Genomic DNA, 17,907 nt, shown 5'->3' with positions numbered 1-17,907 from the left:
ATGCCACACCTTTCAACATGTGGTACATAATTAGAAAGCCGATGACGCGCGCTAGTCCACGCGCCATGCGCCGGAACCTGCTTTGACGGGCTGCCAGTGAAGAAGCAGACGATGATCCTCCGTTACACGCGCCGGTGCTTGAGTTTTTGCGTTTGATCAGCTGTAGTTCAGAGACTCGAACTCAACGCTTGAGGTCACCTGTTCTCCTAGAACATGACAATATGTAAAAAGTACAGCGATCTGGCAACACTGGCCTTGTCGGCCTCCTAATTTGATGTGTGGTGGCCTTGTGTCTGTATTTTGTGCGGCTCGGAGGTTACCTTCATGTGGCTATTCAGGACTCAAATATTAACAGTCGCCTGTACAGTCTAGAGTTTAAGAAAGAGCCAAATTCCCTGCGCCTGCAGAAATCATCGAAGCACCTTTGGATATCCGTACAGACGGCATGCTCAAGAGGCGTACTGCTTTCACACCAGAATTTTTGCCGAGCCTCTCTTCGTGGTGACGTGCGCTTCTATCCTTAGCTAAGTACACTAAACAATTGCTCGCACGCTCCCAAATTTTCCTTTTAAACCTCTAAAACAACCTTGGATTGCACCACGACTCTCCAGAATCGTTGCGCCAGCCTGAAAATGCACATTATGTGCAAAATTGAAGCTCCACTACTAGTGCCATTAGTCGAATCTGATGAAGCTCTATATATGCACGCAACAAATGAGCACTGTGGTTGCTTCGTTGTGGTTTCGCTTTCATCACGTGAAAACGAACGGCATACGTGATATGCAAATTGACGGACCGCAAATCATTTATTCGGTGCGCAATTTGTGCATATAAGAGATCCCTTACCAATCATACACGTTGTCTGTGTAGTACATTTCGCATTGCGGAAACAAATTAACCAGAATAACATACAATTTGTTTCGAAAAACTTTATTATTTTTCGAAATTTCTTTATTTTCGGTTCAGTCTACGGAGAGGAAACAAGTTTCTAAAATATGAAGGCCGTGGACCTATTGTGGCTCCAATTTCGACCCTCGGTGGAAGGTTTCGTACAATGACACGACCCTCCTGTGGTGTTTTGATAGGTGAAATCTTGGTGAAGTAGTTTGTGAATACATCGAATGCACTGATACCTGCAACAGGTGCCATTGCCAAGAGCCATACATTGATATTTCAATACATGGAAGTGACTAGACGTTCAATCAACACTATATAAATGGCGATAAAAGAATACGAGAATAATGTTGCTCCACCTCAACAAAAATGAGTGCGCTTCTTGAGCTAGAAGATCGTTGCTTCGTATAAGGGTACATGAATAGCCCCTCACAAGTAGGAAAACATGGGGCACGAAACAAATAATCTATAAACCTAAGGCAAACTCCACAACGTACGAATACACAGCAAATGACATGTACACGTACAGCTTGATACGACCCGGCATAATGCTAATACTGCGGCAGTCTGACACATTTGTGTCACTACTTAACCTGGAACAAAATCATGGTGTTTACTTGCATAGGTGTAATCCCCCTGAAAAACAGCATTATCAGGCACTATTTACGGACTACAAAGACTGAGTCAATTTCAAGCACACTTAATACATATTAGTATGGTATCGAAAGGAAAAGACAAAATTCTAATTGTCAAAATTATTAGGCGCTTTTTTGCGTGTGTGACTTTGAAGTGCGGAAACGTATTGCATAACTAAAAAACAACAACAAAAATTGGAGGACGCGTAAGTTTCGCCTTTAGGAGTGGAACGCGATAGCGTTAACGGGCCCCGTTCAAGCCCATTTATCGGGCCCCGTTGTAATCTGGCTTTCCCACAGCAAACGAGAACGTGGGAAAGCCGGCTTACAAAGACCAAGCTTATACCGATCCCCTTAAAGTCGGCTTCACTTTTAAACAGAAATGCATTGCTGGGGAGACGTTTTTACAGGTGAAATACAAGTCGTGTTATATTAAAATGTGAAAACTCTAGGGCTTTTTTATTCTTTCATTAAATGTTTGCTACTGTCATCTACGCACGCGCGCTTCCAAAACGCATTAGGCAGGTGAAGTCCCAATTGGACTTGCCGAGGATGCGAGTGCCATCCGGGTATTATTTTCTCAAGTAAACTACCTGAGCGCGCAGCTGTAGGTCTGGTAGAAATGCTGGAAAAGGGCTTTGTGTTTGAGTTTCCTGGTAACAGAATTACGTTTTCTCGTGCATTCAAATTACAATCGGACGCCACCATGTCTGTAGGTTGTGGTTAAGTCGTACTTTACTGTTTTAACAGCGAAGCTGTTTAAGCCAGCCGTAATTTGCGGTGCATATCAAGAATCCGCTAAGAACGAAAAGAGAATAAACTTTCTTGCCGAGGTGGGATTCGAGCCCTCGTACCCCTGTCTCAAAGCGAGCGTCGTAACCACTAGGCTATACAGTCACGCGTGCAGAACATGCATTTATGCTAACCATATGATTGCGTTCGAGCGTCGTCATCCACAGCTGGCGCGTTCCTACTATCGTGCTGTGCGAGGTGCGAAGGTTTTGCGCGCTATGAGAGCGAAAGAGATAGACGCATTCACTGAACGGGTCTCCTGGAACACGGTGTCGGCATTGGAACGCAGTGTCGGTGTTGCACGCTGCGCTATGCAACGCGCCGTGAAGGCCGTATGTCCAAAACGCGCGAAAAGAAATTATCATCATCATGAGTATCTAAGATGAAAAACTCACGCATACTTTGGGAAAATGCAGGGATACGATCGCCCAGCTTCGCTGTTTAAAGCGTTTCGCGCCCGAGTGGAATGTTTTCTAACGGAACAAATTCAACTTTTGTTCACCAAAACCTTACACATTGTGGAGGGCCTGCGCGGTTGGGGTGGTTCGGAATGATTTTTTCCGCTACGGACGCCGACATCGCACGCCGGCGCCGACGCCGACGCCGGATTTTCTGTGACACGGAGCGCTTAACGCTATGCGTTACAAAGATGCCACCGTGAACTACAACTATTGGCCGGAAAAGAGGATGACCTACTGGGCAGCGATTCAAATTACAGCAAAATGTTTTTTTTTTTTCATGATTCCACGGCCGCGTCTTCTCTGTGCGTATTTGTTCACTGGCATAGATAAGTCTACAGTCGGTGCCATGAATGACCCCGCAGGCGTTCATCGTGCCGATCTTGCGAACATTGGGCAAGACGGCACCGCTGGTATGCGGCCACGTAATAATCTGCTCCTCTTCGTTCCGCAGATTCTTGCCTTGTGCACGGACCTGTCAACAGACGGATGGCCACCGGAAGACCAGCTGCCTGTGACACTCCCTGCTGAAACCAGCGAGCGTAGGCTGGAATCCCGCTGCACAGATGAACTTTCACAGATTTGTTGGCCTGTTGAAGTTTCGATTTCCGGTGTTATGAACTACGCACCCAAATCGACAGTGACAGGCCAGGCCTCGAGCTACGCCCCCAGCTTTTTCTCCGGCATTGCACCGCTGGCATGCGGTCACGTAATAATCTGCTCCTCTTCGCTCTGCAGGTTTGTAAAAAACCTTCCTATTCCAAATGCACCCCGAGCTTTCGGTGCCTGGTGGTGTTGCCTTGCCCAAGAGCCTTTTGTGAGGGAGTGGCGGAGTGCTTTGATGCCGCATGTATGCTGGCTCTGCTTCTGAGCGGAGATACTGAAATAAACCCAGGTCCTAATAATCCTGATGTGACAGCGCTGCTTAAAGGTTAAAAAGAATTACTTGAGATGATGGGGGAAAATTGGCTAGAAGCTTAACGGCTACATTGCTCGTACGGATCACAGGTTGGATTCAATCGAATGCAAGCTAAAGCGTCTTGCCGGGAGTGGTGTGCAAATTGAACGTTGTGAGAAAGCGGTGGACCAAATATCGACTAGCATGGTTGAAATGAAAGCGAAGTTAGATAATCTTGAAAACAGAAGTAGGCGTAATAACTTGATCATCTATGGGCTGCGGGAAAGTACCAGCGAGACGACTGAATCACTGCGTAAAGTAGATCTAGAGGATGTTTTAACTTCTAAAATGGGCGTCACGTTAACGAGTGTTCAAAGAATTCACCGCCTTGAAAAGAAGAAGCGAGGCAAGAACAGACCGGTCATTCTACGGCTTTATAACTTCCAAGAATAAGCGGAGCTCCTCAGGGATGCGCACAAATTGAACGATTCTAGCTTATCAATTAGCGATGACTATTCTCGACAGGTGCGTCGAAAAAGGAAGCAGTTATGGCAATATGCAAAAGCAAAAAAAAGAAAGAGGATGGCCACGTTGTGAAACTGTCTTTTGATGAGCTTACCATTGATGGTAAAACTTATACTTGGGATGCGCAGGGCGTAGTAAAAGTACGGGGCTGGTGATGCGCCCAAAAAGAGAAGAAAAAGAAGCCTTGCTGTGCCCGTGATGCTTTTTTGCTGATTATTGCTGATTTTTACAATTCCGGAAAGCTGCTGGAGCATATAATTCATAAACATATAACTGAGTATCTTGAACCGAACGACCTTCTGTCTAACACAACACGGATTTCGTCGTGGTTTCAGCACAATAACGCAACTGGTAGAATTTTCACATGACATTGCTAGCAATTTAGACATTGGTAATCAAATTGATGCGTTATTTATAGATTTTTCCAAGGCTATTGACACCGTTATACACAACAAGCTTCTAAGTAAACTAAACGTAAATTTAAATAATCCTTAATTGATCGACTGGGTAGCTAGCTTTCTCAACTCAGGCCCTCAATTCGTGCCATTTAATTCCAACTCGTCCTCAACAATAAAAGGAACATCTGGTGTTCCGCAAGGCTCCGTTATGGGACTCCTGCTATTTTTTTAAATTTTTATAAATGACCTTCCCAGCAATATTAGGTCCAAAGTCCGTCTCTATGCCGACCACAACGTGCTTTACCAGGTAATAACTTCTTCTAATGATCACACTTCAGGATTCTTTCAGGCAGTTTTGCTCATGGTGGTCGGAATGGCAGATGTGCATGAACTTTCAAAAAACAGTAGTATTGTCATTTACAAACAGCCATTCTCCATCAGAGCATGCGTACGCTTCCAACAACATAACAGTTTCCCGAGCACAGACGTACAAATACCTTGGCGTTAATACCTTCACACACAACTTGCAGTGGTCACATCATATAGATTGCGTAACCTCTAAAGCACTAAATAAATTAGGTAATTTAAAACTAACGTCATCTAAATCTCCAAAATGATATAAATTACTAATGTACAAAACACTCATTCTCCCTATATTAGAGTACGCTTCATGCGTATGGCATCCATAAAAAGTGTGCGACATGAATAAAATTGAATCTGGTCAAAGGAAGGCTGTTGTTTCATTCACCATCGCTATGACCATGATTTTTTCACCCTCATCTGCAATGACCTCTTTGAAGTTACCTCACTTGTGTACCAGACGTGATATTGATTCTTTGAAACTGTTACATTCATTTGTTCACTGGTCTGGCCGACTATCTAATGATAACTACATCGTGCATGCTAGTGCTCTTCCGACTAGACGTGGCCACAACCTTAACCTAACGCCCTTTTTTTGCGCGCACTAACGTATTCAAATACAGTTTTTTTCCGAGAGTTATTGAATGCTGGAATGATTTACCCGGTAGTGTTCGTGAAATGGTGACATCTGGTTTTGTAGAAGCATTGGTGTGATATTACTATTCTACTTCTTTCATTTGTGTATTCTATGTACCCCACTCCTGCTATAGCCCTGCATAGGGCTGCAGTATTTGAAAATACATAAAATAAATAAATAAATAAATAAATAAATAAATAAATAAATAAATAAATAAATAAATAAACTGCCATAGTGTGAATAATAAATTTGTTGATCTGGATGGCCTCATCAAATCAGTAAACCCTGACATAGTCATTGGGTCAGAATTTTGGCTTCATGGAACAGTTTTGAATTCTGAGATGTTCCCGTGTAATTTTCAGGCATATCGTAAAGACCGATCAAAACATGGTGGCGGTGTTTTCATTCTTCTGAAGGTTTCCCTTGTGTCCGAGGAAATCTTTATTGATAACAATGAAACTGAATCTGTTTGGTGTCGCACAGTGCACAGTGTGCGTTCTAGTTTTGTTGTTCGTGCTTTTAGCGTCCTCCGGTTTTTGAGGCAAACGTTATGCGTCAGCTGAGAAAAATTGCCTGCAGTTTTTCTAAATATTGTGTAGTTCTTGCGGGTGACTTCAATTTGCGGGACGCGGAGTGGACTAACGGCACCTCTGTGTTATAAACTAACGCAGCTACATATTGTGAATTGAAAACGTTGACTGACGTGTTTGGCCTTATGCAGTACGTTTAGAAGCCAACGAGAGGTAACAACATTCTGGATTTGTTGTTCTGTAATACCTCTGATTTTATTACCGAAGCAGATGTTATTCCTGGTATTAGCGACCACAACGCTGTCGTCGCTAAGCTATCTAAAGCTACCATTAAAACAGAGACATTCGAGTCCAGGAGAATCTTCTTTTACAATAAAGCCCAACGACGATGCAATATCAACGCTACTAGAAAATCAGTTTCTGTCGTTCGAATGTAGTGCAGACAAAACAAGTGTCGATCAGTTATGGTTAATGTTTAAAGAGCGGATTACTTGTTTCATCCAACGTCATGTTCCGAGCGTCTCAAGCAATAAGTTAGGCAAGAGGAAGAAGCCTTGGTATAATGGGTATCTTATTAAGCTTATCAAAAAACGCAAGAGGGCTTTCTCCCGATACTTCCCAAATAAATATCCTTATAACTTCGACAACCTGAAGGACATAACGGCACTTTATAAAATCAAATCGAGAGAAGCTAGGAAAAAGTATTTTGAGGGCTTGGCTACTGACTTTCCTGATAAAAAGAGGTTCTGGAAGCATATGAAACGATGTGGTAGCAAGAAAGTTGGTCCGCCAAGTCTACGTGATGATGGTTTGACAGTTACTGAGGATAGGGATAAGGCCACACTTTTCAATGAGTTCTTCAGATCGGTCTTTCGCCCTCATGCACAGGTTAGGGTCGAGTGTAGAAGAGAACAGTGCTTGCCCATGGAGCAGGTAGAACTTTCTTTTAATGGCATATATAAACTAATACAAAACGTTGACGAAAATAACGCAACGGAATCAGATGGAATGACTCCAAGGCTTTTGAAACATTGTTCTGAGGCAGTAGCACGTTATCTTTTTGTTATATATAAAAAGTCACTAGATGAGGACAGGCTTCCCGATGACTGGAAGGTTGATAACGTTGTCCCTGTTTTTAAAAGTGGCTCTAAATTAGAACTGTCCAAATACAGGCCTATTTCCCTGACACGGATTTGTTGCAAACTACTTGAGCATGTTCTATGTTCCGCCTTAATGAATCACCTGACTTCTGTTGGATTTTTTATTTCTAGAAAACACGGCTTTCGAAAGTATTTTCATATACAACCCAATTTTTTAAATTCTACCATGATATAGCGTCGGCTTTGTACAACACAGGAGAAATTGTTTGTTTATTTTTAGATTTCCAAAACGTGTTATATATGGCATCACATTGAGTTTAAATGCAAAAGTTGCAGAATTTAAACACTGGCATTGCCGTTTACAGGTGGTTTGAACATAGCTGGCCCTTGCGTCTTTAAACGCCACACATCGATCAATCGTTTGCAGATGGATTACGGATTACTTAACATCAAGAAAACAGATCATGTTCATGTTTGATTTATGTCACTTCATGGGTACCGCAGGGTCCTGTACTGGGTCCACGTCTCGTCCTTGTGTTCATAAATGATATTTCGGATGTAATCAAGAGTAACATTAGGATGTTTGCCGATGATTGTATCTTGTATACTAATTTGATTGCCCAAACGGATTCCACCCACCGCGGTGGCTCAGTCAGCTAAGTCGTTGCGCTGCTGAGCACGAGATCGCGGGCTCGAATTTCGATGGAGACGGAATGCAAAAACGCCCGTGTGCTTGCGTTGTAGTGCACTTTAAAGAACCACAGGTGGTAAAAAATTACCCGGAACTCCCCACCACGGCGTGGCTCATAATGGGACCTGGTTTTGGCACATAATACTCCAGGCAGATGGCCAAACGGACTCCACACAGCTTCAGGAACATCTGAATCACGTAGTGGCATCATTTTTTTTTTCGTTATTTCTGGGGTTTTACGTGCCAAAACCAGTTCTGATTATGAGGCATGCCATAGTGGAGGGCTCCGGATTAATTTTGACCATCTGGGGTTCTTTAACGTGCACTACAACGCAAGCACACGGGCGTTTTTGCATTTCGCCTCCATCGAAATGCGGCCGCCACGGCCGGGATTCGATCCCGCGACCTCATGCTCAGCAGCGCAACGCCTTAGCTGAATGAGCCACCCCGACGGGTTCTCGTAGAGGCATGGTGTAGAAATAATGACGTTCTACTAAACAGCAATAAGTGTGTTCACGTCAGCTTTACTAAAAGGGTCAATAGGTTAACGAATCAGTACGTCTTAAACAATCAAGTAATTAAGAACGAGAACAAATACAAGCATTTGGACGCTATGTTTTCTGAAGAAGAGACTTGGTCTGACAAATCAACAGTGTTGTTAGCAGGGCAAGAAAAGCCTATAGCTTTCTAAAGAAACCTTAAACATGTGACAAAAGAAGCTAAACAGACCGCATACAATGCCTATGTGAAACCTCTACTGGAATATGCCTGTCCTGTGTGGGACCCGTTTCACAAGGTACATATTGATGCACTTGACCGTATTCAGTCTATTGCAGCCCGATTTGTTCTGGGGAAGTATGATCGATATGAAAGTTCTAGAGACATGAAAATAGACCTTAAGAGGCAATCTTTAAAAGAGCGAATACGTAATCTTAAATACGTAATCTTAAATCTTAAACTTAAATTCTTTTATTCAATTTATAAGAAGCGAACATGAATCAATGCTTCAGATCATCTACAACCAGCGCATTATCAGTCCTCCCGTTTGGATCACAAATTTAAAGTTCGGCCATACACGCCCAGGACCGATCTGTTCAAAAATTTCTTGTTCGCCAAAACGATTTCCGAATGGAATTTGTTACAACCAGATTTGGTTGACCACAAGACAGCGGATTTAGTTTATGAATTGTTGTGCCCCCGCAATAACGCAAACGATTACGCTGCGGGTAATGTATGAAATAAATAAAAATAATAAACAAACAACGTGTTCGGCCAGCGTGTAGCCAAAGAAGCACTTAGTGTATCTTCGGAGACGAGCCCGCGGAGTGAGGGTGGCAATTGTCATGTCAGTGGACATTCTGATTTAACAGCGAAGCTGTTAAAGCCAGCCGTAATTTGTGGCGCGTATCAGCAAACTATCACGGAAGAAAATAAACTTCCTTGCCAAGGCGGCATTCGAACCCGCGTACCCCCGGTCCCAAAGCGAGCGTCGTAACCACTAAGCTATACAGACTTCTTTTGTTTCTTTATTGAACTAGCCCATAGCCTCCCCTATAAAAGTATAGAGGAGGCTATGACTAGGCTATACAGCCACGCCTGCAAAACATCCATTTATGCGAACCATAAGATTGCGTTCGAGCATCATCGTCTTCGTTCACAGCTGCAGCACGTTTGTACGCTCGTGCTCTGCGAGGTGAAGAGGTTTTGCGCGCTATGAGAGTGAGAGAGAAACGTATTCACGGAGCCGGCCTATAGGAACGCGGTGTCAGCATTGCGCTATGTAAGCGCAGTGACAGCCGTATGTCCGAGACGCGCAAAAAGAAATTATCATAATTTTCAGTAATAAGACGAAAAGTTCGCGCACACTTCCGGAAAATGCTGGGCTACGATCGCCCAGCCTCGTTGTTTCAAGCGTTGCACGGCCGAGTGCAAGGTTAAGCTTATTTTTACTTAGATTTTATTGCTAACAGTTGGCGGAAAAAACACTCAATTCACTCTCGCATCCAAAAACCTACGTATAAGCTGCAAGATTGCGACACGTGAAACACGAAATATTGCAAACAAAATTTTGTTTTTGTACTGAAAAGAAAGAACCCAACATTACATGAGAACCGCCAAAAAGCCCGCCGCCCACAAAAGAAGAAACTTTCTCAATAGGAAGCGCTAGAAACCACTAAATTTATGTGGGAAAATACCTCAATTGACCAGACAATTGTAGCTTGACCATTGTAGCTACACGACGCGCTTAAGACGTCAAGCGTCTCAAGCGCTGGCTTGCGCTACCTTTTCCGTAAGGCTAAATTCGAACGCCAAGGTAGCCACCGTAGCCAAAGGACGGCATTCCTGTGCTTTGGCGTCAGCCTGCCAAGCACTGTGCGTCTGTGCAGGGGCACGTAAATGAGGGCCAATAATTCTGTGGTCGAACCCGAGAGATGGTGCGATGCAGGTTTTGCCATGAAGGGGCAATCAAAAGAGCACTATCAGCAAACAGGAAGAGACGACGCGACAATGGACTTCAATACCACGATGAATAAAGACTGCGGGTTCTTTGGACGTCTTGTTTAGCTACGCCCGAAGATGACGACAGCAAGTGAAACAAAGTGAGGACGCTAGGTGGGCAGCAACAACAAAGCGGCAACAAATGAGAGATCCGAAGGAACGCCTAAACTCAGGCCATAGTTGCGATCCTTCCGAAGAAACGCAGTTGTCTATCGGTTTTAGCGGCCAACGCACTTACGCGGATCATTCGCGGCATGGTGCCGGACAAGGACCTCGTGGGGCACATGAGATGCCGCCCAGAGAGAAGAGAGGGACGCGCTGATGCGTTCAGCGGCAACTGACGCACTTTGCATCAGTTCCGCGGATGCCCCTTGGCTGCCGCGATCCATTTCCACAAATCCCCCTAAGCTTGGCCGCATCGTCTTCTGCAATCTTAAGGCTCCATTTGGACCCCACTTTCGTCTCGGTGGGACCATTTTTTGCCAATTCCAAGTCCTTTGAAGATTCTCTCAGCGTTCGGGGGCGCTACGCCAAGCAGCTGCGTCGCGCCGACAGGCCTCGCCGGGCTCCTTCAATGGGGATGGCGGCTTCAACCCCGGATCCCGCCTCACTTCAAGTGGGTAACATGGATGTCACCCCGACGTACCAGGATGTCCCTACCGAACATGAGTATATGCAATTATGATCCAACTTTGGCAACGCAAGCAACGCAAGTCCCCTCCCCAGACGCGCAAGGTCAAGGGGGCGCCGGCCGCCTCGCAGCAGGAGGCTATGGGTACGGTGGCTAGAAGGGGGAGGTGGGAGCAACGCTGCCGTCGGAGAGCGCGGCGCGTGTTGCAGTGTTTCATGATGCCGAGTGGTGGCGCGCACGTCGACACTAAGATGCCTCTGCTGTAGTTTGGCTGCTGCCGGAGCTAGCGAGTGCGCTCGGTTTGCATGGTTCTGTTCGGTTATTTTAGCTCCACAGCTCATTTCTTTTTGCATTAACCCTGTGCAGTTGTACCTCCTTGTGGTGACAATAGTTTTACGCGTTGCCATGCCGTAAGAAGCCATGGCAAGTTGCATAAAACGACAGACGCACTGTTTTGCGCCGGGCTGCACAACAGGCTATGTGTCTGCTAGAAAAGCAGAAGAAAAAACAAAACATCCCTTTTCTCGGTGCCTGATCACGATGAGGCACCTAAAGCGTGGCAGCGGCCCGGGCCCCGTGCATATATCATATATGCACGGGGCCCGGGCCGTGCATATGCCCCGTGCATATGCCTGTACTCGGGGGCTTCTTTCACGCTTGGAAAAACACTTTTATGTAGCACGTATTGAGCTACAGAATTGGTGTATCGGTAGTTTTTCAAGTTGCTCTACAATGTTCACATTGACACGTTTCATCTAATTATAATATTTGAGTTGAATAATTAATGAAGACTAATTATGTAATTAGTCGGAATGCAAAAATAATCTCAGTATCTACAAGCGACGGCAAACAACATTGACTTGGTTCTGTATAGCTACGGGGCATTTTCATATTTTAAAATCTTGTTGCATCATAGTTGGGACACCCTGTATAATGGATCATATAATAGTGCAGTATGTCGTCCTTTTGAGTATTCTTCATGTCCCCGCCGTTCTAATTCATCAGCGACTAAAATAAGTTTGTTTACTTAACTCCTATGTGGAGTGATTTCTAAAGCATCATATATTGGTATTAACCAATTTGACGAGCAGGATGCCGTGCGTCGCAGTAATATGACCTAAGGAGCTCTTCAATGCGAGCCTAGAAATCGGTGCAGCTTTTTTTACCCACACCACTAGCATAATCTTCATCGCATTAGCTGACATCATTCCTTTTTCACTCCCGGCAATTCGGTAAAGCACGTAGAACGCGCGCGACCGAGACGAGCGAAAAATATTTGTGCCGGCCGTGACGTGCCTGAATCTAATGCATTTTAACACTTAACCGCTCATCAGAGGATAGCTGCTATTCATTTATTGTCTCCTCTACTAACAAGGCACGATATTCATTAGCTTAACGCTAGTTATGTTAAATATGCGACCACTTATTGCGAACAGAAACGCCCACTTCGAAATCCGCGGCACCAACCGCCGTGCTTCCGCGCCCGGGAAGCGATCTTGCTGTCGACTGCAGCGCCGCCGCTGCTGTCGTGATTGCTTGCAACACTCCGCTGCCGTCGTTGCTCTCACCTCCCCCTTCTAGACGCCGTACTATGGGAACGTCGACGTGCCTTCTCCCAGGAGGTGCTCCCGACTCGTCTCCTCCTCAGGCGCCACGCAAACCTTCTTGGCAGCCGCATTACGCGCTCCTTATAGGGCGTGACGACCTCATCGTTGTGCGCAAACCGCGTGCCTCATTTGATCTCAAGACGGCGCTCCCATCGGAACGTGCTGGTGACGCGGTGCGTGTACTTCTCGGGGACTGCTCGGCTGCCGACCTCCACGTGTGGCCAGTTTGCTGGTGCTGCCTCACCTCGATCCCTATCACTCAACGACTCCTTGGTGATATTATGTTGCTGGCAGGGGACCAGCAGCTCCCGTTTCGGGGCCACGCCAAGGCGTCTGGGGACATCTACCGCGCCATCATCAACATCGACTCGGCTGCATCGTCCTCGAGCATCAAGCCGAATCTGTAGTGGCCGAAAGGTACTATACTTGGGGCACGCAAACTCGTGAACTCGACCATGGCGATTGTGACCTTTGAGGGCCCGAAGGTCACAACCGCTGCCAGGTGGTCTACCGCTGCCTACCGGTCTTCTACCGCTGCCAGGTGGCCTACGTCTGCCTCTAAAAGAAGACGGCTCCTAAATGTTCTTGATTTGGCATCATTGACCACCGGACCACGGCTTGCCCCAATCCCAGGTGCCTACCACGCCTGAGGGCCTTGTTCAACACGACTGCTGACTTGGATTCATCCTGTGCACCGGGCCGCGTGAAACCGGGGCTTTGAGCTGCCCCGGTAAGTATCGTAAGCCCATCAAGCCCTCTAACCAATCCTCCCAAACCCGACCGCGCCACTACCTCGTATTCCACCTCAAGGCCACGCGCCCTTGACTCAATGCAAGTCCGCCTCCCGGTCCAAGGTCCCGCCACCGCCACCGGCTACCCCAGAACACTTCCCGCCACTTGCCACTCCACCCCAGGTGAGAAGCGGGGCGGGGGTTGCCTCCGAGCCTCTCCCCTCCCCTCCCTCCGCTGCCCCCACCGCACTGCAACTTACTCTCCAGCGGCAGAACTCCGAGCTTCAGCGCCAGGTCGCTACTCGGGCCAAGCACGCTCTCAACTCCTTCCCTCCCAACACAAGTCGGCCCTTCCTCTTGCCCAAGTAGCCCTCCCCCCCCCCTCCAAACCCCAGTTCTTCTTCTGCCCCCGGGCCTCCCTCCCAGGAGCACCCGCAAACTCGAGCAGTCGTCGCCGCTGTCTCGCGGGATCCCTGTTTGGCCCGCCCCCCATTTCAGGTCCCTCTGGATGATCTTCCTCCGATCGATCCTACTCTTCCCATTCAAGACCGGCTCAAGGGTCTAAAACTACGCAGTGTGCACTCCGAGCTCTACCCGATCTTCTCATCCAATGGATCCGAGAGACCATCGTGCCCAAAATTACGGCCGAGGTTCTCAAGGCTATCCAGACATGCGCGTGCTCTCAATTCACGTCCAAAAAGTCGCGCTTGCGCGTGGCATGTCCCAACGCTATATACCCCGCGCCACCGCAAACTCTCTGGGACCGCTGCCCCCCCTTTCAACTCTCATGCCCCTCCAGTACCGGACCCGGTGCTGGTCCCAGCACAAGCGATGGAGCACGACCCCTAACTCATCTATTTCACTATGCCCTCCTCGAGCCCCTCGCCTTCGTCACAATTCGAGCTTATGCAGTGGAACTGTTGCGGTTTCGGGAATAGGCAGAAGCGCTCTCACCTGCTCCTCTTCCTTCAATCCTGGGGCTCTCTGCCGGCCGTCCTGGATCTCCAGGAGGCTGGTCTCAATCCTTCTTTTTCGAGCTACTGTTCTTACTCAGGGGCCCTGACGACCAGTATTCTCGGGCACAAATCTTATACACCGGTGCAAGTCGACCTCGATCTCACCCTCCAACACGATTACTCCATGGTTACGGTGTTCGCGTCGCGGCGCCGTGGCCCCCCAATTCATGTTCTTAATGTCTATTGCCCCCCCCCCCTCACCTTCCTCACGTCACCTTCTCGGAACTCTGTTATCGCGCCTTTAACATCGCTGCTCGTTTACCTCTAGACATTGTTGGGGACTTCACCGCCCCAAGTTCGCACTAGGAGTACCACTGTGAGAACGCCCGGGGCCGTAAGCTCAAGGAGCTTATCTCCACGCTCGGCCTCACGTTGCTCACGGACCCGGCTTGCCCCACGCGGGCTGGGGGGGGGGGGAGGGACTCGGTTACTCGTGACAAGTGTCCCCACCTTTCTTTCCCCAAACATATCGGGGACGCTGCTTGGGAGAACCTCGAGGAGTCTCTTGGTAGCGACCACTGCCTGCTGCGAATCGCCTTCTCCGCACGAATATTGCGCAAAGTATGGGGTAGAGCCTGCCTCACGAACTGGCCTGCTTTTCGAACCCAGCCTCTCCTTAACCTGTCCTCCCCGGACGGTTACTTCGCCTGGGCCACCTAGGCCCTCTCGACTCAACGCTCTCACACTCGTGTCATACAGACAACTCAGGCTGCTCCCGCCGTGGACCCGCACCTTATCCACCTTCGGGACGCTCGCCGCGGTCTGTTTCGCCGCTGGTGTCACCACAAACTGAATCACAAGTTCAACGCGCGCATTGCTGCCCTCACAGAGGAAGCGGCTGCTTATGCTGCCCACCTCTGTGATACAAACTGGGTCGACACCTGCATGAAGGCCGCAGGTCAGTTGGGTTCAAGGGAGACGTGGCGCCTCTTTTGAAGCATTCTGGATCCCTCCTCTACGTGAGGGGTAACACAACGGCAACTGCGCCGCACTCTGCACGGGTTCCCTGGCACCTCGGCTCAGCTCGCGGACAAGCTGCCCGACCGGTCGGACGGTGGACCTGGATCGTCCCACCCCTAAGCTTGATGCTCCCTTCACGCTGCCTGACCTTCAGGCTGCGTTGGCCCAAAATGAGACGGGGTACGGCCCCGGTTCGCGATGGCATCACGGTCACCCTGCTGGCTAACCTTCCCGACTCAGCCTATCTCACCCTTGTTCACCTCATGGATTTTGTCTGGGATGGGTGCCCCCCTATCTACGGAATGGTCGACCTCCCTCGTTAGGTTTATCCCCAAACCAGGCAACCCCGTTTACATCGAGGCCCTCCGCCCTATTTCTCTCACCTCTTTCGTAGGGAAACTCATGGAAACGATGGTTAGGAATAGCCTTTCCGGCTACCTGAAGCGGGAGGCGACCTTCGGAAAATTTCGCACGCGTCATGACCAGAATGCCCAAACACGCTCGCGTAGAAGAACTGCACATGTACCGCAACCTCGCTGCACTTGAACAAACTATAAGCACTCGAAACCAGGACATGATCTGAGAAGAGAACGGACATAACAAGGCCAAGAACGGTGGCACTACGACAGGCAACTCTTCCAGTAAACATTCATTCCACCTATCATGCCACTATGGGAAGACGTCTGCGCACGCCCGCACAAGCCGTTATCCTGGGATACTAGTAAGGAAGACCAAAGCTATTAGGGATCTTTATCAACAATGACAGGTGGCAGCGCTCGCGCCGGTGCTGACACCTTATCTAAACTAAAAGCACGATATAACTACGCACTTTCCGCACGAATGTTCACCAGCCTTTGCGGAGCTTGATCCACTGGCTATACAGATGGCGCTTAATAATGGGAGTCATCCTTATCCTCAGGCGAGACAGTGCATGTTTACACCGACTACGGACACGCTGAGGATTCCATACGGCTTAAAAAGAATAGGCATGGCTGCATACTCCTTTAAGTACCTCTATTACAGAAAAGCTCGGGCTTGGGGTTTCAGTGGATTGGGTACTGGCCACGCGGGCAACCAAGAAAACGAGGCTATCTATGCGCTGGTGAGCGAACTTAAGCATTACCTTTGATCTGGTGTATTTCGAGCCGTAGGTGCTGCTTCTCCTCAGTGGAGAGATGCAGATCGTGTGAGAGCTAAAACATCGGCCGTTCGGCGCAAGAGGATACGGGAGACAATCCCAACTAAAGAACACCCGCTACCGAAAGGCTTCACGAGAGGTGCACGAGTGACAACTAACAAAGCCGGCATTGGCATTGTGCATACTGAAGACGCGCTCAATAAGTGGCATGCTTACGTGCCTGTGGTGAAGCGCACATCATGGCAAGCGCAACAGAGACAAGGCTAGTAACATTTTCGTAACATGCTAAGGAACTGAGGACGCCCACCAGTTCGGATAACAAAAGCAACTGTTGAAAGACTTCCCACAGAGAATATGAACCATCACCTCCCAAATTCACGAGCTTTTCGAAGCTTTGGAATATCGTATGGGAACGACTAAAAACCTTTGCCTAAAAATTGAGAATGTGCCTCAATCCTGTGAAAAGTTTGCCTGACTATGCACGCCTAAATTAAAGAAACCCGCAAAGGCTCCATTTATCGGTGATAGAAAGAAACAACGCAGGCAGCATGAGAGGCGGAGTCCGGCGGGATGGTGCAACACCATGCGCGAAGTGCTGCCATAAATTCGAACATTTCGATTTGCCGAGACAATTCATCATCGAGCGACCTAGGGAAAACGAGTACGTAAACGCGGACATCGGGGGTGATGTGCGAGTGCTTGCTCTGACATGTAGTGTACTCCAATAACAATGGAAGCAATTGTGAATCTGTAAAATAAAGCAATTCGTTTCCTTCACCTCCCCAAATTCATCTCACTTACAAGCAACTCTCAGCGATAGAGACTGACGATGGCGGAAGTTCGCTCAGTCATCTCATTGCGACGGCCCGGAGTAGCATAGGCCAAATCCCACTTTTAGGCGCTCCGGAGGCGTAGGCAAGCTCAACTGTGTAACTGTAAATGTGTAATGCCCAACTCCGAACCTCGAACCCCCGCACCAGGATCCTAACAGCGCACACATACAACACCCACATATCGGAGTTTTCAACTGAAATAATAAAAGCCATCTCTGGCCTCTAAAATAATTATGTACCTTGAGCTTCATGACACAAAAAGGCTAGCATAATTGCCAAATGGAAATGCGTGATGAACTATTCATGCAAAATTTACTAAATGGCATTTCATCTAATCTACGGCACATATAGTTTCCGAATTGCAGTTGGTGAGGTTGCAAAGCGTGTCCACTTAGAGCGACGTTTCATAATAATCCAAGTTTTTAGATATTTATTTTCGTACTTTGCATTAATATACAAAGACGTTACCGTTACACTTGTGCTTCAATGCATAAAGCTGCATTCTGTTAAAATGTCGAACCGTGTATTTTGAATACAAGATTTATGGCGCAAGTCTCTGAACTTGTGCGATTTT

The 17,907-nt window shown here is 47.6% G+C and overlaps 1 protein-coding gene across 1 annotated transcript in view; it reads right to left on the bottom strand.

The window, feature by feature from the left end:
* Nucleotides 1-929: 929 nt before the first annotated feature.
* Nucleotides 930-17,907, bottom strand: part of LOC119454601 (protein 5NUC-like) — a 134,007-nt gene continuing 117,029 nt past the window's right edge. Inside the window, exon 9 of the mRNA XM_037716492.2 lies at nt 930-1,133. Coding sequence (XP_037572420.1) covers nt 952-1,133 — 182 coding nt within the window. The 3' untranslated portion in view covers nt 930-951. The remainder of the gene's footprint in view (nt 1,134-17,907) is intronic.

Source organism: Dermacentor silvarum, chromosome 5 (genome assembly GCF_013339745.2).
Source record: "Dermacentor silvarum isolate Dsil-2018 chromosome 5, BIME_Dsil_1.4, whole genome shotgun sequence".
NCBI classification, from domain to species: Eukaryota; Metazoa; Arthropoda; class Arachnida; order Ixodida; family Ixodidae; genus Dermacentor; species Dermacentor silvarum.
This window is presented reverse-complemented; position numbering and strand designations above follow the sequence as displayed.